Genomic DNA, 23,599 nt, shown 5'->3' on the forward strand with positions numbered 1-23,599 from the left:
AAAAAAAAAAAATTAAAAAAAAAACAACTACATAGCATGATCACGTATTATAAGTCAGTTAATAAACAAGAGCCAAAAGTGTCCGCATTTTTGGCTGATAGAATTGCTTCCTAAGAAAAGTGTTTCATTTTGTCAGGAAAGCTGTTACTTTAATTTCATTACTTGATTAATGGTTTCAACACACATCAAATACCTAACTACTGGAGGAGTACTTTTGAAAAATAGAATATAAATTAGAGATGAATAATAAAAATTCCATGAAGGAGAACTTTAGAACTTTATAAAACTAATTTACTTTTTCAGTTATTACTTGAATATTCAAAGAAAAAAGATCATAAAATGGACTAATTAGAAAAGAACATTCTTTCAAGTCACGAAGTCATTCATTTCTCAGCAATTCTGCAAGAGAAGTTTAAGAGAGATTACCTTTTAGGGCTATTCTTCTTTGTCCTTTTAGATCTATGCTATCCAACATGCCAGACTTTAGTCACATCAGTTATTGAAATTGAAATTAAATAAAATTAAGAATCAGTTCCTCAGTCCCATTAGTCACACGTGGTCAGCAGCTACTCTACTGGCTAATGTAGTGCAGGCACAGAACATTCTCTTACCACAAAAAGATCTAGTAGACAGTTTTTCTCTAGAAGTCATATTGAAAGCATTCAAAAGTATTTCCAATATTTTCCTTTCCTTCTTCTTCTTTTTTTTTTTTTTTTTTACAACAACAATACACATACATATTCACTCCCCCAGAAGAAATGCCATCTAAATGGCAGCATCTTTTTCCCCTTACCATTCAGGTCAAAACTATGTAGACAGTTCCATTTTTTTCCTTTTCAAATACCAAATTAAAGCCTACATAAGAAATGAAAAATTGCAGGGAAAGGAGAGCTTGGGGTCAAAATAAGGGGGTTGTAATTGTATGGGGAATATAAAAAATAAACTTTAAATAAAATGTGAAAAAAAAGAAATGAAAAATTATTTCTTCCCTGAAATATTAAAATTCATAAGAAATCTGAGCAGAAAGTAGTTAAAAACTATTCTTGTCTCCCCCACCCTCTGTGCTGGTATATCTTTAACTGTGATAGTTATGAGCGATGAGATAAAAGGGATTTTCCAAAACAAAAATCCAGTTACTGTTTCCTATAGATCTCTCAACTGTATATTTAGTAACTTCATTTGCATGAAAAACACCAACATGCTTCTCCCGAGTTTACAAGATGCCTAGTCTTACCAGTCAATGGAGCGGGGTCACTAACTGCTGAAAAACGACAACAAAGAAAATTAGGTTTACTCTCCAGGAGGTCTTTCCTTTGGGGAAACTTCGCCTTTAAAATGAAAGTAAATCTATTTATTTTTCCAGAGCTGTACTTATAAGTCAATTGATGCCATTTAAACAATGACACAAAAGAAAATGGGTCCAAACTTTGACTTGCAAGTCTGAGATCTGAGCCAATCATTTTATAAAATCCACATTTTGGAGGGATGCAAAGGTGGGCATAGGGATGCCTATTTTACCCCAACTCCAACAGTGTGTATGCACCAATGATATCACTGAGTGGCAAAGGGGCACGTTTATCATGAGATAATCACACCCCTAGAGGTTTAGAAGAACTCAGCTGAACCTTGTGCCTCACAACACACTTGGGGTGTCATTATCTCATGATAACCATACTCCCTGTCAAGCCTTATTGCTTAATTAGGGGTTACGAAGGTGATAAGACTAAAAGAAATCGGATGAACGGTACCGAAGATGAATGATACCTTAATCAACTTAAACCCGGTGGCTGAAGGAAACAAGATGAACAGACACATACAGTGGACCACATATTATTTTCAGAGAAATTTGTTAATAATAAATGAGGAGAAACCCAACCTGCAATCACAGATTATTTGAGTTGTGCTTGCGAGGAGACATGATGTTTGTGATCAATAATTTAAATTGTGTTTTCGTAAAGTGTGTAAGAAATTAATGATAACATGAAATTTAACTTTGACCTATGATGCCCAGTTTACATATGACAGTGATTCATCATGATCCAAACACAATATTTAGGTATTAGGTCTGCAAGGGAGATATGATCAATGAAATCCATGCCATGTAAGATTTTAACAAACTAACCTGAAACCAAAGAGGAAAAATAACATTTGTGCCTTCATATATCTATCTATATCTATGTATAATATAGATATAATATATACCATATACAAACATATATATTTTACCTCTAGAACTTAAAGTAACCAAACATTAAAAAAAAACAACAACATAGCACCAAAGGTTTTAAAAAGCCATGTCCAAAATATTTAACTTGACTTCTTTTGTTCCATTTTTATAAACAACTGCCATATTTGTGGACAGACTATAGTTCCAAACACCGTGCACTTGAAGCTGCTTTCCAATTCACTGTGAAACATCAATTATCTTTATCAAATAACAGTATCTCATCTCAGTCCATTATCAAGATGGAGTCTTATTTTAGCTGGACTGCAGCCCTATCTGTATATCAGGGCTGGCTGCAGTGGCAGAGCGTGAGTGAAAGGCTGTGAAATAATCAATAATAATCATCAAATTGTGGTCGAAAGGTTGTGAGGATGGAAGTTTTTGATGAAACCTCACCTTTTTGGGGGGAGGGGGAGTGCAGATGATAAGGCTTAACCTTTGCAATACCTGATAACTATGACTCGGTTAGAGGAGCCTTACATACACTTTCAAGTGGTTTTGAATGTCCAAAGACACTGAAATACTTAGGCTTAAGTGGAACACAAACCTCATGCTATCAAAAGCCATCAGGTGGGAGGGCTTCAAACCACCATGGCCACAGTTTGTTGTCAACTTGATACTTGACTCCTACACACAGAAACGCAAACCTGACACACTGTGGGTGTTACATGCACAGGAATCAAGGTTTGCTCAGAATGACTAATGCTTGCATGACGATGGATCAGACGTACCCTGTTATTCTCCTTAGAGGGTACTGAACTGAACAGGATCCTGGGTACCTAGGTTTGAGAAAGGCCTCAACTGGAGCTTCGGAGAGGTTTAGCCACATCATTTCTCATCACGTTAAGTCCTAAAACTTGGTGACGTGGGACATGCATTATCATGGAGGCTGAATTAAATTTTTGAATTAAAAAATCAAGGCTAATGTGGAGGGCTGAGAAATGGGCTGCCTGCTTCTGATTTTTCTGTCATTGGGTTTTATTTACATTGAGGAGCTATAAACCAGAAGTAAATTAGCTGGGAAACAGCCAAATTAGAGATAACTTAGTTGCTTGGAATGATGATAACATGAAATTTATCAAACCGAATTCAGTGTCTGCTTAAAAATAAAACCAGAGCTGACAGATCTGCACAGATCTATCAGATAGAAGGCATTTATTAAAGCCATTTATTAAGGTTTTCTATACCTCCCACCAGGAGCAATAGTTGCTAAGAACTTTCATTAAAACAATTCTTATTTTATGATGGTTTGATAATTTTAAAAGCATACATTTAGAAAGCAATATATCCCTGAAACATAAAACCTCCCTGTTAAAACTCGATAAAAACAAAAATACACAAAAACTAAATTCACTAGCCAACATAAATGAATTATGACTTCAAAATGTTAAAAAATTAAATGGCAAAGCTCTCTGATTTAAATTGTTATACTATTACCACCTTCCAGTGTTTAGTTACAAATAATTTGACTGTTATCAATATTATAGCAAACATTTTTGAAACAGACCCTACCTAAGGCAATTCATGAACCTGGACACATATTAAAAAACAGAAATTAGTTTCATCATAACCCCCTAAATCTGCATATTGAAAATAGGTTTGTTAATGTAATTTTTATTTTTTCTGACTGAAAACACGCAAATTAAACAACTTCAATAAAAAGTAACCAGCAACATTTACTTAACCTGCAACTCATGTTTTGACCTATCTTTTCAATAGAAATGTCCTGATACTGGACTGGGCATCTGGCAAGAACAGAGGGATGGCTCTCCAATGAGCTATAGAAATAACAATTAAAATAATCTGATATTAAGATATATGAAGCTTCCGATACAAAACAAAAAGACACATGCTCAAAGGAATCGGTTTTCCACTAAAAACAGCTTAACAGCTTTAAGCAAGCTGGGGGTGTGTATAAAACCTTTCAAGAGTTAAAGTGTGTTACGGAGGACAGCTTAAAAAACAACAACAATAATAAAATCAAATCAGAAACATCAAAAACCATCCTTCACTGTAGTAACAAATCATGGTATAAACCTTGCGACATATTTCAAAACTTAGTTTTGAAAGTGAGTATCTAGCAACATGTCAAATCTAACGTTAGCAATGAATATTTTCATTAACCCAATGTTCCAAAATTAATTTTTTAGTAATAAATGCAACATCACATGTTAACAGAGATGCCAAGCTAGTGTCGGAGATTTGAACAAAATAAAAATGCCAGAGTGCCTGCGAAACCTTGCTAGAAAGATTAACTATTAAAACCTCACAAGGCAGAAGGCTAAAAATTGCTACACCACTCTCCCTCACATACAATAAATGTCCTCCAGGAGCACTGTGGTCTTCTACCGCTGATTCAGTTGGCTCTCAGAGCTGAGTAGCAATAAGATAGTATGTTTTATTATGAGTGTCATGGAGACGGGGTGAAAAATCAAGAGCCACAGGCAGTCGGCGGCAATGGGTCAATAATGCTCCGAGACACTGTGCAGATAATCAACAACAAGGCCCGAGGTGCTCTGCGCACTGCACACAGCTGAAGGGCAAATCAATGACCGGCGGAAGGACCCCGCCCTGCTCCCCTCCCACCATGCAGGGCGCCCACTCCAGGAGACACACCCCCCTGTGAAAACAACGCCTGGTCGCTGTGCAAACACCCACAACCATCCCTGAAGGTAATCAAAACTAGCTCACAGACAGACTTCCTAAAAACCCAAACCGAATTCAGTATCGCGTCTGCCTAAAATTAAAATCAGAGCTAGGGGAAAAAATGTTACCCTCATAAGGGTCACGACAGAATTATTTAACTACGGAAGGGCAAATAGGATCTTGTGAATTATTATAGTTGATAAAGCTAGAAAGAAAGTTCCAGCAAATTTTTCGTGAGTAAAAAATTCTGTTTCAGGAGGTTTTATTTCTTAACTTTGAGGCCTAGTATTGATAATGCCCAAGCAGATCACGCTCATTCTTATCAGCAGAAGAGTGAGCCAGAAGGAAAACCATATTAAATTTAGGAAATTGTAAATTATATTTGAATTACTGTAATTGCTTCCAAAAAAGGAACATAATATTTTAATATATTCCACTGGTTCTGAGGGCAACATTTTGTCAACAGTTTTTGTATCTGACACCTTGTTAAATATATGATGCTAATATTTCACATTCTTCAGTAAAAATTTATGGGTAGGAATATGTTGATTTATTATTTCTCAAGAAAAAGGTGATTCATCACATCCATCATTCTGTTAATCATTAGGTGTTGTTTCTAAGTTGCTGTGTAAAGCCATCTTTCTTGAAATGTGCAGACAATGTGCAGAAAGAAAAAAAAATAGTGGGGAACATTTTAAGGTTTATTTCTTATTTTTCATGATTAGTTTCTTTTTAAACAAATATACAAAATAATATCTTTTAGCATTAAAATATGCACTAGTTCAAGCTTGATAGACTGCAAATACTCCTCCAACATAATGTTGCAGAAAGACCTACAATATGTTTCCATTGTTACAACATTAAAAGAGAATATCTAAAAAAAAAAAAAAACAATTACAATTGTGTAAAATAGGTTGTGAGTGAATTTAGGAAATAAAAGACTGATCTCTTATAAGGTTTTAACTGCATTAGAAAAAAAGAATTACCTATTTGTTCAGTTTAGCGATAAGAATCTTTTTTCTTTTATTCACTGATCATTATTTATAGGTATTGAGGAAACAGTACTATATTATTTACTTAGATGCTGCTATTAGAATATCACAAAATTATAAATATCCTAGAGATACAAGTTTTTTAACTAGAAAGAGTGGGAGATCAAAACCAATAATTCCTTTGTTGGTGCTTTATGTTTTACTGTTCGCAGAGGGGGAGAGGAGTGTGTGTGTGTGTGTGTGTGTGTGTAATTACTGAAATCATCTGTCTGTAAACTTTGTCTTCAGTTAGGCAAGAAACAGTATAAATTGCCCATTCTGAACACTACATTTATGATTAGTAGATTGGTACAATATGGTTAAAAACAGGTTTCCATTTTTGAAAAGTTATATTACCTAGTCGCCATGACAACGAAATTGAAGTACTAAAGCAAGCTTAGAAAAATAACTGCCTTAAAGGAAAGTCGGCTTCTCTAAATATTTACTTTGTTAAAACACTAATCTTAAAGAAAAATAATCTAATCAGCAATTAGTGAAAAACAGGACCTGTTTCATCATCAAATAAGATGGCTCAGACTTAGCTGCCTCTGATGATGGGAAATCTGAAATGAAAAGCAACACTATCAGCAGTCTTTAAAAAGCAGTTTTCCTATGGGATCCCTCATTGTCTTGTCACATCTACCTATTATTAGAGAATTTGTGTTGACCTATTTAATTTTAGACCTTCCACCTCTTTGTCAAATCTGGTTGAGATCAGCTTGCCTAAGTCCCACTGTTGTCCTGCAGCTGAGGAGTGTGTGACTTGACAGCTGGCCTATTTGCATGTTTTTCTCTGATTGGCTGAGGAAACTGCCGAGGCAGTGAAATGCTCAAAGACAGACATAGATTTTAGATGCTTCCTCATTTTGAAAACTAGGTACATTACGTGCTTAACAGAGAGTATCTATAAAACTCAGACACTATACATTAGATTGGCGCATTTCCCCCTCCTAACATGAGCAGGAGTTAAGGATAATTTAAAATGTACTCCTATGGACATAATGCAAGCCGATTAAAAACCCCTCAATTCTAATTGTGTTCAGAGGCTTTGGTGTTTGGTGGGATTTTTAAAGTCCCATAACCACATGATCAATCCAGGTGATTTAAAATCAATGCCAAAGCCAGACAAAGGCTGTTGTAAACAGCTCTCTATTTGCTTTATGGAAAAGGTTAAAAATCAGAGTAAAGCTCTTTCTTCAGTGAGATGGCTACACCGTAAGAAAATAGCTCAAGCCCAGGAGACCACTTACATTTGCATGAAGGAAATGCAAACTGAACCTGTGTTGTCTCTCTTGTCCAGTGAAAAGATAAAGTCTTTAAAAACTGTGCTCATCAGAACTGATACTTCTTGTCTGATAATATGAAAAGAATGCTTTTGTCATGAAGCACCATCCTTGGCAAAAAGAGATCTACGCTTTAATCCTGGAAGTAACAAAGATTATTGACTCTTGAGTAATTTCTTTGAGAATACTCAGAAGCTGAATGCTTTTGAAATCAACCAAATTTTAAAGTAATGTATGTCCTTGAATCCTCTGGACACTAATTCAGGAGGAGCTTTTGACACAAACTTTGGGGGGTGTTCTTCATCTTAAGCTGTGCTTTCAAAGGTCTGTTTTAACAATCCTTTCCTTACTCTCATTAGCACAGACCTAATGCTACTTGAATTCTTTGGATTGGTATTACATTGAGATTAAAATGGTTCAGAATAGTAGTATTAGCATTTAACAGTAAACAGATAAATGTTGGGTATCTTTTGCATAGCAAATGCAAAGAAATATCTTTCATATCCATTTCAAACCCTTCCTTACTGCTAAATGTTTTACTTAGGTAACCACGGGACTGGTGTTCTTCAGTGGTCATATATTTTAAAAACACTCACACATGTATCTTAAAATGCTAAGACTCTCTTGATGACACATTTATTTCTAGCTACTTCTCGCTTTCATTTTCCAGCTAAGCGTTTTGAAAGCATAACTTACCCAAGTCTCCCTTTCTGCTGCTCCCTTACTTCTAGGCTTCTACCCCAGCATTGCCCTGAGATTGCCTTTGTAAAGGCACACAATTCTGTTGCTTAATCTGATGGACTCTTCTTAAATTTATCTTACTGGCACATTTCTTCCAGAAGACACTCTGATTTTCTCCAGACCCGTAAATCATCCTTTTTCATGGTTTTGTGAAGTGCGTCTCTTCCATTTCATTTCTAAATGTTGAACTTCTCCAGGACTTTTTCCTTGCTTCTCTTCTCACTCTCTGTTCACCCAGTGCCACGTTCTAAGTCAACATGCCAATGACGTTGAAATGTTTATCTCCAGCCCAAACATGCCATCTGTGCTCCACAGCATGTGCATAGCTACCTATTCGCCAACTCCACCTGAGTGCTCACCAGGCATCCCAATGTTAACATTATAAACTACATAATTAATTTCTACCAACCCCTATTCCAAAAATTCATGTTACATAATTTTTGGACCTGAAAAAAATCATGTATGCCTAATATAAAGTAGGCACTCAATAAAAGAGGGACTGAAGAAGGAAAAGGAGAGAAAAGAAGGTTTATGTTGGGCATTCATTCAGCTGTAGGTGTCTAAAGCTCTGTCAGGCAAGTTGATAATATAACAGAAAATTCTCAAATGCAATATGGAAATCGAGGCATTCTGGCCTTGGCTCAAGATAGCCAAAGAAGTTTCTAGATAGGATGGAGTAACTGAAATCTCAAAATAATTTTTTGTGGTTTTATGTAACATTTCAAAACAAAAACAGGGACTGTAATTGCAATATCTATAAGTATGTCAACAAAATGTCTATAAACATAAACCTTTGTGTGACAGGTTTATATGTGGGGGGGTGTGTTTGATTCCAGATCTAATGTAAATTATTTTTAAATTATTTGATTTTGTACACGTTGGGGACTTAAAATGTTAATTCACAATAATTCGCACAATAGCTGTTCCTCATAGAATGTTATTTTATCTGGTAAAGCCAGTTTCTCAACCCTGGCCTGCCGAGAATTACCTGGAAGCACCCTATAAAAATGTTGATATCTGAGTCCCTGCCTCAGAGATTCTCATTCAGAAGTCTGTAGTAGAGAAATCCATTTGGAAATTTTTGCACATGATTCTGATATGCCAGCTAGTTTGGAAAGAACAATACTAAATGACAGTGTCTAGTGAATTACCATAAAGGGACACCTAGGCAGAGAGAAACAAACATGGAGAAAACACACACACACAGTCATGCAGGGGAGATGCTGCTTTCTATGACAATGAATGGTTCATTTTCCCTTTGTACACATCTTGCAATTTTCAAAAGCCCTTTCATATTCACTCTAAAGAATCTCATCATTCTGGTTTCACTTCGTTTTCATAAAAGTAAGGACCTTTGCCTAATTAATTTTTAATTTAAATTAATTTTTTCTTTGCCTGAAGAAATATTGTATGCCTAATATAAAGTAGGTACTCAATAAATGTTTGTTGAATGAATAAATGTATGTATGGCTACCCCACAAGAACCATGCAGAGTATACTGGGGTGGTAGTAACAGATTTTTCAAAAGCAGTCTTTACCTAGTAACTCTAGGTTCAGAGAAGTTAAATAACAGAGTCAGTAAATTAGGTCTCAGATGAAATTCCTGATTCCTCATTTGTTGGTTTTTCTTTCAGCATTCTTTTTGAAATTTGTCAATCAGGCTGTTCCGGGTGAAGGACGTCCACTGTGTGTATTTTGTATTCATGCCACTACCAACAAATGACAAACTGCTGTGTATGTATAATGGCATGTAAGCTGTTACCTTCTTCTTTAACCTCTGTCTACAGTAGAGGCAGTAATTCCAGAGACTTGATATACGTGTCTACAAATCATAAATCTGGCTGAGTTATAGCTATGTCCTTGTAGATTTACAACTGTAAGTTTTAATTCATCTCTGACAACACATTTACATAAATTACAGCAACATAGTAACAATGCCATATGCTGGCATGTTCAAGAGGCTTATGGGAACTGACTTTCTTACTACTACAAAGGCGACTCTCCGTGTATATGAGAAAGCAGTATTTAATTTGGTGTGGTAGGCATCTACAGATATTTTCTTGCTCCTGTCATTCCTCTGAAAATAAACTGTTTTTGATACCTTTCACCACATTCATGAACAGTCTAGATGAAGATGTAACTTTAGAGAACAGCAACATTGCTTAAACTTCAGAGGAATGAATGCAGATTATTTCTAAGTGCCTACTCTGACTTCATGTGTGGTTGCTTAATAGCTTACTCTAAAGTAAGATGGCGATCAGCCGAGCCAAAGGGGTGAGGGAAAGTAAAAGGTAATCAAGGAGAACCCTCTCCTAGAATAACGAGGGGGAGACTGTGGAAGGGAGTGGAGTTGGGGGCTTTATTCAACACTCTTCGTTCCCAGCTCACTGCTTCTTTGGAAAGGGGGAGGCTGATTCTTTTAAAGTAATCTTACTATCACTCTACTTGGTTTTAAAATGTGTCCTCGGTATCTACCCAAAGAATACAAAAACACTAATTCAAAGGGATCTATATGCACTGTTATGTTCACTGCAGCATTAGTTACAATAGCCAAGTTATGGAAACCACCCAAGAACCCCAAAACAGACGAGTGGATCAAGATGATGTGGTGTATATACACAATGTAATACTATTCAGTATAAAAAAGATGAAATCCTTCCATTTGTCACAACACAGACAGAACTGATTATGTTAAGCAAAATAAGTGAGCCAGAAGGAGAAAGATAAATACTGGGCAATTTCACTTATATATGGAATGTAAAAAACAAAGCAAAGGAATAGATAAAAACTGGCCAAAACAGCCCCCTGAAATCTGGGGACTAAACAGGCTATCAGAAGGGGAGGGCAGGGGGTTGGGAGCAGAGGGGTGAGGGGGTTCAGTGGACTGTGGTGGAGGATTATAGGTGCCCTGGTGGTGGGCACTATCATCAAGCCCTTGGAGTTGCCAAGTCTCCTTGGGGCGGTACAAGCCCATGCTTGGGACAGTCACAGACACAACCACGACCACTCCACTCTCCTTGCCAGCCGCTGATTTAAGAGTGGGTATGTAAGGCATTCTGGTCAACTGAGGCATGCAAACAGGCTTTCTCAGGCAGTGTATTTGCTGTAAAATCTTGCTGCCTCTGCCATAGGCTCCTGGCTCTGCAGCAGGAACTGCACCTAGAGATGGAATGATCCTGGTCCTTGAGAATACAATTGGAACAGTTCATGTCATCTGTTATCTCTGGATGATTTGTTATTGGAAATAATAAAGTCTTTCCTTTAAAGCCTCTTTAGTGGCCTCCATTACTTTGTAGATGAAATCCTAACCTTTAAGTCTTGCCAACAATTCCACAATTCTTTTATTTTTAAAATTCTCTAGGACTAAACTACATCTAGCCTTTTACAACAACTATGTTTCCTACCAGTTCACACACAGCACATCCTTAAAAATTATTTTCTCAAAAACTTTTCCTATTGCTTTTTCCTTAGGGACATTTATATTTTAATTCAGGGTATATATTAAAAAGGTATTTTAAATATATTGCAATCTACTTGCTCTTTACCAAACTTCTTACTCCTTTACTTCACTCAGTCACAGAGGAAACCAATCAAGCCAGATCAGCTGTTGCCTGGACTGTTACCAAAGCCTCAAAAGGGAAAACCTTCTTCAATTCGTCTTCTACAATCCTGATCTCCCAAAATGGGATATCTAAGCTGTCGCTCCCCTGGTTAAACCTCTACCAGTGGTTTCTGGGAATGCGCTGCTATATACATTCAGCATAGCATTAATTTATGCATTCTAAATTTTTTTAAAACCAGTCCCTAATATTTAAAAAATGGGAGTCTTAACAGAAAAACCTAGGCTTTCACTTTATCTTGACAAAAATCAAGATTAGGGGACACCAGGCCCACAGCTTCACTTGGTACCAGCTGACAGGAGCCAAGACATGGCTGCAATCTTTCTACGGTGCTTGAACTCTCCAGCCGGACACTGTCCCCACCCCTCCCAGTTCTGTCCCGAGCACACAAGTATTTTGTTAAAGGTTTACACTGTTGTTATATAGAAACTAGCATTTAAAAAAATCTTTCGTGGATGGTGTGATCAAAATGGAAAACAAGAAAAGCTAAGCTAAGAAGTTTTGCCTCATTTTATAAAGTTTGGCTACTTGCTTGGCCTCTGCAGGCATTTGTATTTGTCACTGTTGACCCAGAAGACTCCAAACTATAAAGCCATCTGTCCAGGAAAGGCCTACCATGATCTCACCCCTCCTGACGACGAGACTGCATCTCTCTCCTAGCATATTTCCACACTCTTGCAAATCTTGCTCCTGCTTAGCAGAAACCTTGTATTTCTTGGAAAGCGCTATCAGCTAAATAAGGTCTCTGAGCTTTTGTTGATTTATTCCCTCTCTCTAAAAAGTTTTCTTCTTCCATTGTGCCTATAGATCATCTACTCAAGATGCAGCTTAAATATCCCCCTCTTTTTGATTCTTTCACTCTTTCTGTCTCTCTTACCTCCACAGGATTCACCCTTTCCTTCATTGTTGCCTGTCACCCCCCAATGTAAAACGTATTACACTTGTTCCATCTTTGGCACACCTACTAGATAGCAAGTATCTCGCCACACAAGTGGCCCTTCCCATCTGCATTTCACAGTGTCATGTAAAAACTTCCAGGCACCATGCACTAATGGTGGTATAGCAGAATTGCTGTATTTTCCTCATCTGTGAGTAAACCAATGCTCTCTATTTCCTTCTGGAAAACATCCTGACTGACATGAGAAAGGCCAGGCTTAATAGGCAACTCTCTGGTGCGCACATACCATTGAGTGCTATGACCTACAGCTGTCCATGTATATATGTAGTTGAGTTAAATATTATAAAAAATTATGAAATAACAGTGGAAAGACATTGTTAGGAAGACAAATACATTCATGGAATTTGGTATAATTGCGATATCTGTAAAAGATAGGGGAAAGCAGAAACATCTAAGACTATACTCAAGATCACTTTATTAGTATCTTTAATTTCTCAATCCTCTTAAAGAAACAGAAGTTAGTACGGTTTAGGAAGAAAAATGTTGTAGAAGAATAATCAGTGGACCAGTTATGGAAAGAAAAGGCCTTGGTACAACCAAGAGATGGCAAATAAAATGATGTTTACAGAACTTAAATGAAATCTTTAAGATACACATCATTTCATATGTTTCCACACTTGAGCAATGTCTTTTATTAACTCAGTAAGCTTCCACTCTGGACATGAGCTTCTTTGAGAGTTCTATTTGACATAGGAGTAACCAAATTTTGACAACAAGCTCTTTTTAAATCACCATCAACATCAGAACCTATCATAAATTACAGAATCATATTCTCATTAGATAATTTTTAGACTACTTATGGTTCATATTTGTTGAATGATTACTAAATACTAGGTCTTGTTCTAAGTAACTTATACATTAAGAATAGATATAAAAAATACAAGGTAGTGATTCCAGAATGAATTCAATGTACTGTGACTATCATATCTAATATTCTCTAATTTTATGGACTAAGTATATGTGGAATGAATATGTGTGCATGTTTTATGTGTTAAGGGGGAAAAGAGAGTGGCTAAGAAATTGAATGGCATTAAAAAATTTAGTGAAACGTGAATTTTTTTTTTTTTTTGAGAACTGCAATAAACTTTAGTCTACCTAATGCTTTTGCAAGGATAGCAAAATGCTTCTAAGAACTGTTGGGTTTATAAACAGTAGAACTCTGCCTCATGGAGTTCCATTTATAGATATTAGCAGGAATTTAATTTTCTTTCATAGTGTAAAAATCTTGAATATTACAATTCAGAGGAAAACATGGATAAGAAATACCCAATGAGGGAGGGGTAAATACCCAACAGAAATACACTCCTCTACACAGTCAGTTTAAAATATTTTTAAAAAATTTTAAAGCTTTCGGGATAAATGATGGTCTAATTTCCAGCAACTATCTGTTTCTCTTCCTAGGGATTCTTCTCTATATAGCATTTCAATTTTAAAATGGGATGCTTGTTAGCTACTTCTTTGGCTCAATGTCAGGAAGCCATTGTCTTCTCCACCCATTCATCTTATTATCGCCCTTGATGCCATATTTCTGGTTGTTGCTCCAGAATGTCATAGGAAGCACCTGCCATAAAACCAGCTGCTGAAAAGAGCTGGAAGAAAATATCTAAAATGTCACTGTCTGACTAAGTACTGTAGTCAATTCTCACTGCAATTTTTGCAATCACCACATAAGTGCCCTTGATGTATAAGCGTTATAGACTTCTACTCAGGGAAAACTGTGCCTGAAGCTTCAAAACTCTGCCTTAAAGAAACATCAATTTTACTGTCCACCGGATCCCTAAGGCCCATTGCTCCTCCTAACTAGAAGTAAAATCTTTGTTATTTTTAGAGAGGAGAACACATTGTTTCCCAAACTTCTATTAATACAGGTGTGTTTACTGACATTTCTAGCGAGCTTTGAATACTAGCTCTTTAGATATGCAGTAGTTTTATAGTGTTTGCCTGTTTTAAGTCCATTATAGAAAATTAAATATTTTAGTTAACTGAAAGATACCAGCATTTAGTACTTCTTTAACATCTTGCTGACCCTATGTAACTTTAGTTACAAAATCTGTGCTGCTGACTTAATATTTAATAAGTCACAGATTAAAGGTGTCTGTACTTATCTACCGGAGTTACAGTTTTTCACATGTGTAATGCTAATTGAACATTCTTGTGATATGAACCACTCACATGGGAAAACATCTCCAGCCTTTGAGAAGTATGCTTTCCCTTGCTTTCCTGCTCTTCTGGGCTTCAGATACTGTGCCTTCGGCCTGGAATAACGTCCCCAGCTCTTCTCTGCCTAACTCCAAATTGTTAATGGCTCAGTTCGGATGCCCTGTCCTTTAGAGAGCCCTCTCCAGATCAAATCTCCCTTGACTCTGAAACAAATCTGGGTTACTGCTCCTATTGCATGCTCCCAGAACATGCTAGACTGCCCTCCTGTAAAGTATTTCAGTTACAGGCTTATGTCTGTCATCTATCCCAGAGTATGAGTTCCCAAAGGGTACGAACAGCTTATAATTATTTTTTGATATCTTGCATATAATATGGTGATTGGCACAGAAAAGAGCTATCATAAATTTTTTTGTAAATAAAATGAATGCTAAATCATGAATAAATAGTTTTTGTCTAAGATGACAAATATAGGAGGCAAAAGAAACCAATTTTCATTGGTTTCAATTTTTATGAGAATGACAATGGTCCCAGAGTCATGCTGTCATTCATAGAAATATTAGGGAGTTTGTGGAGAAACTAATGCTTATCAACTGTAGAAAAATAGCTTCAGAACATTTGGGTGATCAAATGTACAAATCTTTTGACCTAGCACTGTATATCCAGGAGTGTATCCTAAGAAAAATCAGATATACATAAAAATGATATAAATAATTAACATTATGGTGAGAAATGGGGTGGGGAGTTAAATGTTTACTGATAAAAAATTGATTAATGACTTCTCCTATGTTGATATATTGGAATACTATGTAGTCATTCAAACAGAATAAAATTGCCCCTCAAATTTAACATGTCCATTTCTGTCTTGACCTCCAATCCTACTCACTCCTGGCCTGCTTTTCCCCCAGTCACTAGTAGAAACATAATCTATCTAGTTGCTCATGATTAAAACTTATGTGTCACCCTTGAATTCTTCCTGCTTACCCCCCCAACTCTGCACCCTACATTTGAACAATCAAGACACGCTGGCTCTACTTCCAAAACATACCCTGTATCTGTCCACGTGTCTCCATTGCTACTGCCACAATCAAAATTCCAGTTCAACAGCTAGTAATCTTTTGAAGTAAAAAATGATCCAAGTAATTATCTTTTAGGAATCTACCCTGAAAAAAGAAAGGCACCAATGTATAGTGACATATATTCGAAGATGCTATTGTAGCCTTGTTTGTGTGAAGATAGAGCTTGACTTAATTTGAATATTTCATCAGCAGAAAAATAGTGGAATAAAGTATTTTACATTTTATAAAGAACACATAAAAGCAATGGTTTTTTGACTCAGAAGTCTATGATACATTATTAAAATTTTTGAAAAGTTAGGTAGTAGTGTCTTAATTATGAGTCCAATGGTGTGAAGTAAAGAACAGAAGTCTTCCAAAAAGAAAAAAGCAAAACAAAAAATTAATTAAATTAAAAGGATCAGGGCCACTCCTGGTGGCCCAGCGGTTGAGCACTGGGCTGCGAAGCTGCCCACAGCCTCTGCCGCCCTGGTTTGATCCCCGGCCACTGACAAGGGTCCCATATGGCGCGACAGACCTCTCCTGCCATGCCCACTGCTCCCCTCAGCAGTGTATTTCATCACGCTGCCTGTTCTGTTCCCCGCTTTGGCTCTGGTGAATTCTCTCACCCTCCCATGCTTCTGAATGTACCCAGTGCTTGTATAAATAAATAAATAAATCATTAAAAATAAATAAATTAAAAGGATCATTAATTTCCTCACCCAAATTTTCCAGTGGCATCACATCATGTTAGAATAAAAACTGAGATTCCAAAACTTGCCTCCATGATCAGATCCCTGCCTCCCATCTAATTCTATCTCAAATCTATCTTCCACTTGCTCCCAAGTGCCTAATGCATTTGACTTCTTTCTCTTCCCCAGGTATCCAGTGTTATTCCCACCTTAGTCTTTATACTCTCCTTGTCCTATAATGCCTTTTTCTCCTAGATGGTTCCACATCTCAGATTACAACAGGTTTACCCTAGCACTTCTAAAGTACATTCCCACTCTATTGGATTACCATACTACTACCTGATATTTTCTTGTATCATTCCTTGTTTGTCTCTTCTCATTAGAACAGAAGCTTTCTGAGGGCAGGGTTCATGCCTGTTTGTTTATAGCTGATTCCCCCACACTAAGAAAGATGCACAACTAGTAGTAGGCACTCAATTCATACATACTATTATTGAATGAAATATATTGACTCACAGGGAGAGATGATACATCGTTAAGTAAAAATTATAACCGGTTGCAGATAAACAGCAATTTGATTAGGTGATTCTGATATACCAAAATAAAATTATACCCAGATTACACATATATATGTGATATAGTTAAGGTCTGCTATACTTTATTTTTAATTATTATGTCATACCACTTATTATATTTTTACTCTTAAAATTGGGGCATTTTTTTGGTCCACTTACACTTTAATGTCCATCTAGTTCCAAGCACTGGAAAACACAGGAGGTTCATACACAGGCTCCATAGCAAAGTTCTTAACATTTTCCATAGCAAAGTTCGTGTAGTGAAATAAGATTTAAATAAACCTCGGCCACACTTTCTTTCTCCCATGCATCACTGCCTTTTTACAGCACTGTGACAAAAATCAGAAAATAAGTGCCTAGCTTTACCAAAGTGGATCAGATACTGCCAAGTGACACAGTATAAACTTCATAAGGAAGATTAGGTAACATGACCCTAAGCAAAACTTGCACAGAGCCAGCAGTTATTTATTACAAACACTGTGTTCAAAAAGATTGAAATAGAATATCAAGTCTGGGGAGCAGAAGGCAAATATTGCTAGAGGGAGGATTTTCATTGCTGATTTAACCAAACACATGCCTGTAGCACTAAGGACTCCTGGAACTTAATTAGCCTGCTTATCAAGAACACTGTCTACCACAAAATTTAAACACTTCATAGGTAGTAACTTTTTCTTTTTAATTAAGCAAAATTCGAGTCAGGTATATTCCTAAATTGCTAGGAGTCGTCAAGCCAAAACAGCAGCACAGCAGGATTTTAACTATTGAACTGCATCAAAGTTTCTGATTTCCATAGTCAGGAGAGATTTAGGCTGACACCACAGGCAAGAGCTGTCTTTAGAAAGGAAATCTGCCTATGGCCTAAGGCAATCCTGCTGAACTTTTCCACCCAAGTGCTCCAAACTGATGAGTACGAACCCCTGAGAGTCTGCAAACATGTTGAAGTCTCAAGATTTATCTTTCAAATTCTCTACAATGAATGTAATTAAATTGCAATGTCATATGTTTCCAAGTTATTTTAATGTAATAATAACTGACATTTACTGAATACTAACAACTTGATAGGTACTGTGCTAAGAATCTTACATAAATGATCTTAATTGCTTCTCACAATAAGAGACACTATCACCATTTTATCATGAGAAAACCTCAACTCACAGAATTTAAAAAACATGCCCATGATTATGAAATTAAAAAAACAAACCATGGGTACCTGAGATGTTGAAGTGTACTGAAAGGATGTACAGAAAATAAAACGGAAGAGGAATGACATTATAGATTCCTATAGAGAAAGACTGCCTTTGATTGATAAATGTATCTCAAGAAATTTAATTAAAAAGGATAAAGTGTTCAAAGTATTCTTTTTTTTTTTTTTTTTTTTTTTTTTTTTTTTGCATGTTACAAAGATCTTCGCTGAGACAGTAGGAAGAAAACTGAAAAGAAATGTGTACTTCTTCAGGAGAGTTGGCACATTCTCATTAATTCTTCCTGCTGTCCTTCCTTTACAACTTGGGTCACTTCCCTGACTTCTCTGCTTCTGGCAATTGTGTCCTGTCCAATAAGAGTCCTCTCCAGGGTTTTCACATTTTACTTTTAAAGACGCTAGTGGAATTACAACCCAATTAAAAAGAAAAATTTTTTTAACCGAAAGAGATTCTGAAATGCTATTTGAAGACAGTCTCTCTTAGGAGAGAATATTTTAAACAACATGCAATGCAACTTCATTTTTAAGTGATTGTTCAGGCGGTTTCATGGCACAAAGTCAGAGTTGGCAGCAGAGAAACTTAGCCACCAGTGCAGATTTCAAGTCTTAAAAAACATGCTTACACATCAGAGGCCCTGACAAGTTCTGCATAAAGAAATGTGTTTGGCATGCAAATGGTATTCCCTAAACTTGTCTAACCTGATATTTTTACTTCCAACTACCATTGTTATTCTTGGACCTATTTCTCAGACCCAAGGAAAATGGTCAAGAGAGCTTTTGGAGGAATTAATTCATAATTTATTAAATTTAAGAGATAACTTTTAAAATTTCACCCATATCCTTATGAATTTCTTCATATTCCTTCTGGAAATTCCTAATAGAGTTGAATATATCAACCTAATAGAGCTGAATGTAATTCCTAATATGGCTGAACAAATCAGCTTTCGTAAAAGCTACAGTGAAACATAAGAAGTTACGACTTGGAACTATTATCCATGAGCACTATAAATTCACCATGATCACAGTGGAGCCTCATCCTGGTTTTGCCATTAACTAGGACGACTCTGGGATAAGAGATTTAAAGTCTTGGAGCTTCTCATTCACTCCTATCTAAAGCAGAGCTAGACTTGCCCTGTCTACCCAACTGGCAGACTGAGCATCAAATGAACAAGATCAAAATCAAGAATTTTTCATTAAGCAGTAAAGTGTTATAAAAGCATACAGGACCTATAAAAAGTTAAGAAGTATATTGTTTCAAATAAAGCACAGTTTCCTTCATATAGAGCCACACTAAATATGACTGAGTTCTTGAACTTTGACTACAACACTATCTTATAATTGGTAAATATTTAATTTTACTTAGGAAATTCATTTTTGTTTGGCCATGAATCATAATTCTGAAAACACAGGCAGAAGTAAAATCAGAGAACTTTGCTTGAAAGAAGCAAAGATTTATCACAACGTGGTTGGGGAGCAGAACCCTCTTCCTCAGATCTCTCATCTGCACCCGCCATGGCAGCCCTCTGTTCTGAGTGAATAAAGACAGTAGGGCTCTATATTCCTTGAGTCCTTCATTAAACTATTGATCCCTTTAGCATTATCCATAATGTTCCAGCAGCTCAGCACGTCAACTGGTGAAGTGCTAGTCTCTCACTGCTTTCAATAACTTCCACACTTCATGGAGAGGAAGTCACAATGATTTATTTACCTGACATTTTCCAGTCCGGATGTCGTACAGGGCCACTGAACCATGGCGAGCTCCGACTGCTATTCTGTGATTCCGCTCATAATAGCTGACCATGTAGAACCTGAATTGAACATTTTAACAGCAAAAACAAAAACAAAGAACAGGTGAGATGACCTGCCCAGTAAAAGTGGATAGCAACACATTTCAAAGATTACAGCCAGCTCTGATAGATATTTTTAAATAAGTGTATCTATAATTAAAATATTGACCATTTAAAAAACGTTTTATTTTAGTAACGGTTACAATCAACTGAAAGAAAATGCAAAATACCACTAAGGCCTGTTAATTATCTTCAATAGAAAAACAGCCTCATAATTACAAATGTTTGAGATTTGGAAGCAAGAAATAAGGTTCAAATAGAAAATAAATTCAATTTGAAAACTCAGTTTTGCTACAGTGACTATCATGCAAATACTTCTATCTGAACAGAAATGGAAAAGATGAAAAGGCTTACACAGTCAATTAATTATGTTCTCATGGTTTATTATAGTATTTAGGAGTGAAATATACTTTTCCGCAGAGCAATCATAAAAAAAGCTACATAAATGGTATGCTTAAGGTCATAACAGCAATTTAGAATGAAATTAGAAGTTATTCACCAGGAAAAAAGTTATCTGGAAAATCCCCTAGATTTTCCACATTGATCAGCTTATCTAAATGATGACTGTGAGTAGGTAGTATAAATAAGCATATTTGGCATTGCATGAAAGTAGGACTTAGGGAGGATGGCTTGAAGGTTGTAGGAGATTGATTAGCTTGTATTTATTTTTCTTTTTTTCTAGATTAGTTCTCATGACTGGATTAAGTATTTGAATTCCTGATTTATGCTTTGTCATGATTCGTGCCCATATGGCTAGAACTTGGTAAGGTACAAGACTACTGGAAGTACAAATAAGGTATGATTTTATAATCCCAGAGTTTCAGATCTACTTTCCTCCTGTCTGGTCCTTCTGTCTCAGTGTGAGTTGCCCAGGTGAACAAATGACCCACCCTAAATATTTAGGAGTATTATTGGATTGGTTCTAACATACAGTCCCTGCCTTTGGTTCCTTACCACCAAGCTGACTCTTCTGCTATCAATGCTTAAAAAAGGGCAGGGAGAGATCAAACAGATGACAGAAGAGAAATAATATTTGTCTAATCTGTTTTGAGATTGTTATAAATTTAAAAATTACTAGTGCATGGAACTACATTTTTGAAATTCAGGTAGAAGCGACCCAAAAAGGGAGATAAGATGTTTAAATATGAGCATTTTGAAACCAGGGACATTTTGACAAAGTCATTTTGGCATTAGTAGACATTAGAACATTCATACATATTTCATAGATCTTGAAAACAAACCATTAGGTTTTTAAACTTTTGGTTCATTACTTATTACCAAGTAATGGATTCAACAATACTTGGCTTTTGTCCTGCCTTAAGCCTCACCCAGTGACTAACATCTTCCTCTTTAATGGAAGAGTCATGCTTCATTTTCAGTCACAGGGAAGATGCTGCTTTCAGGTGTTGTGCTGGGTTTTGCTGTGCTTGGGTGTGGAATGTTACTGGTTTCAAGGAAAGAAGAATGCTGAGTGTCATGACACATATGAAGCTTCTCCACTACTATATGGTTAGATGGTTAGTAACAAGTTAGTTTCTCAAAGCTTTTCCTGTCTAAAGCATCACATTATTCTCTCTCACTGCAGTAGATGGGAATCAGATTCAAAAATCTAATGATTTTACACTTGACACAAAAATGAATGAGAAGAATATAAAATGTTTACTATTTTGTTACTCAATAATTACAGTCCTCTGAGTGTTGGGATTACTACATAGTTACACCTGCATGGACATTTCCATCTACCTCTAAACCCACAGCACAAACAATCTGTATTCTATTAGATTAATATGGAACATAACATGCAATATGTAATTAATGAAAACAAATGTTTCAACAAATACTTATTCTCTGTAGGTTAACAGTTCACAAGAAAATAAAATTTCCAGAAGTTTCATTTTTTAAAATCTATTTGACTTCACTTAGATGTAACAGCAATATGGCTAAAACACTTATGTAAAATAGGAATGATCTTCAAAACAAACCATTTGTAAAATACATTTATGCTGACCAAATTTTACTTAAACTAGAATCTAAAAAAGTTTCTGTTACAGTGACCATTTTTTTTGCTCTGGATATCAACCTCATCTTTATCATCTACAAACACTATTATTTATGGGAGGCAAAAAAGATCAAATCTATTCTTGGTATCAAATCTTTAGTCTGTCTGAAAGGACTATCTATTACAGGTCTGCATTTTTCATTCTTTGCAATTTACTACTAAACTAATAATTCAAAACAATTTCTTAAAGAATTCTGGGCAGTGAAGTTCTTATGGCCTGATTTTAGCTTTGGATTTCTTGCTAAACTCTATTCCTTTAACAGTGGCTCTCTCAAAAAAAGGAATCTATGGTACATACATCACTTTACAAGTATTCACTGTGGGCACTGGTGGGGTGAACCAATCTCTGCTGAGGGTTCCAGAGCCTACCACACCACCAGACTACTCTTCTCCTGGAACCAATTTTCCATTGAAGGGCTGTCAAGATTAAGGATGGAGAGGTACATACTACTTTCCCCCAACCCCAAAGGTTTTTTGATGGATTGAAGAAGAGTCTTTAATGCCTCCAAAATTTAGGGGCTAGCGTCTCAGAGCAAGGTTTCCCATGTGCTGAGCCTTCTGGAAATGCAGTTCACTGTACTAACATGTCAGTCAGGCAGCATTTGTTGGACCACAACCTGGCAAGAATTCTTTCTTTATACTCAACTTAGATCAATGATTCTCCTCTATTCTACACCAACCCGGAGAGTCATCACTGCTCACGTGTGTGAAAGAGGAACAAAGCAGAATGGATAATGCTGCAGAATTGCTGTGACTGGGGTGTAATCATCCAAACAGTTTTAAGTCTCAGATCTCCGTGCTTCCAGTATTGCCCAGGTGTAGCCAGAGCGATCCTTTTCAGCCTAAATCAAATCACCTCTCTCATGCTCATGACCATCCTTCAAAAGCCCATGTGATCGGGTTCTAGCCCTCTCGGGCCCAGCTCTCCTCCCCTTTGTCCACTCCGCTCTAGTTACATGGATCTCCTTGTCTTTCTTGAATATGCCAAGAGCGTCACACTTTGGGGCTCTGACACTTGCTGCTCCCTCTGATTAAAAATCTCATGTGCCACTATCTCCATGGACTCACTTCATTTAGATCTCTGTTCCCTAATTATCTTGATAAAAGAGACCCTTCCCTTATGGGCAATCCTCTTTAAATACAGCAGTTCTTCCTCCATTACTCTTTAGTCTAATATCCTATTTTTTCTTTATTGTACTTATCTCTGATATAGTAAACAATACATGTATTTCTTAGTTCCCTCCAGCAGAGACTTTATCTTTTGTTGAACATATAAATTCGTAAATATGGTCCAAGCCAGGAGAACAGAGCAGTAAAGTGTAATGTAGTAACTTCTAAACATGATGCTTATCCTCCAGTGACTAATCTATAAATGATACTAAATGTATAGCTTTTTAAGGTCAATAGATATTATATAGAGCCTAAAATAATAATTGTGAACAACAAAGAAAACAACAATTGTCCCAAAATGTTAGGTAGAAATCAAGAAATGAGAGTTGCCCCATGATTC

General features: G+C 36.4%; 1 protein-coding gene across 2 annotated transcripts in view; it reads right to left on the bottom strand.

Annotated features, from left to right (window-relative positions):
* Positions 1-23,599, bottom strand: part of WDR7 (WD repeat domain 7) — a 286,826-nt gene that overhangs the window by 40,557 nt on the left and 222,670 nt on the right. For both annotated transcript variants that reach the window (XM_037508477.2, XM_054694021.1), the window contains one exon: positions 19,892-19,991. In XM_037508477.2, coding sequence (XP_037364374.1) covers positions 19,892-19,991 — 100 coding nt within the window. The remainder of the gene's footprint in view (positions 1-19,891; positions 19,992-23,599) is intronic.

Source organism: Talpa occidentalis, unplaced genomic scaffold (assembly GCF_014898055.3).
Source record: "Talpa occidentalis isolate TD23 unplaced genomic scaffold, MPIMG_talOcc4v2.1 talOcc4.13, whole genome shotgun sequence".
Classification (NCBI taxonomy): domain Eukaryota; kingdom Metazoa; phylum Chordata; class Mammalia; order Eulipotyphla; family Talpidae; genus Talpa; species Talpa occidentalis.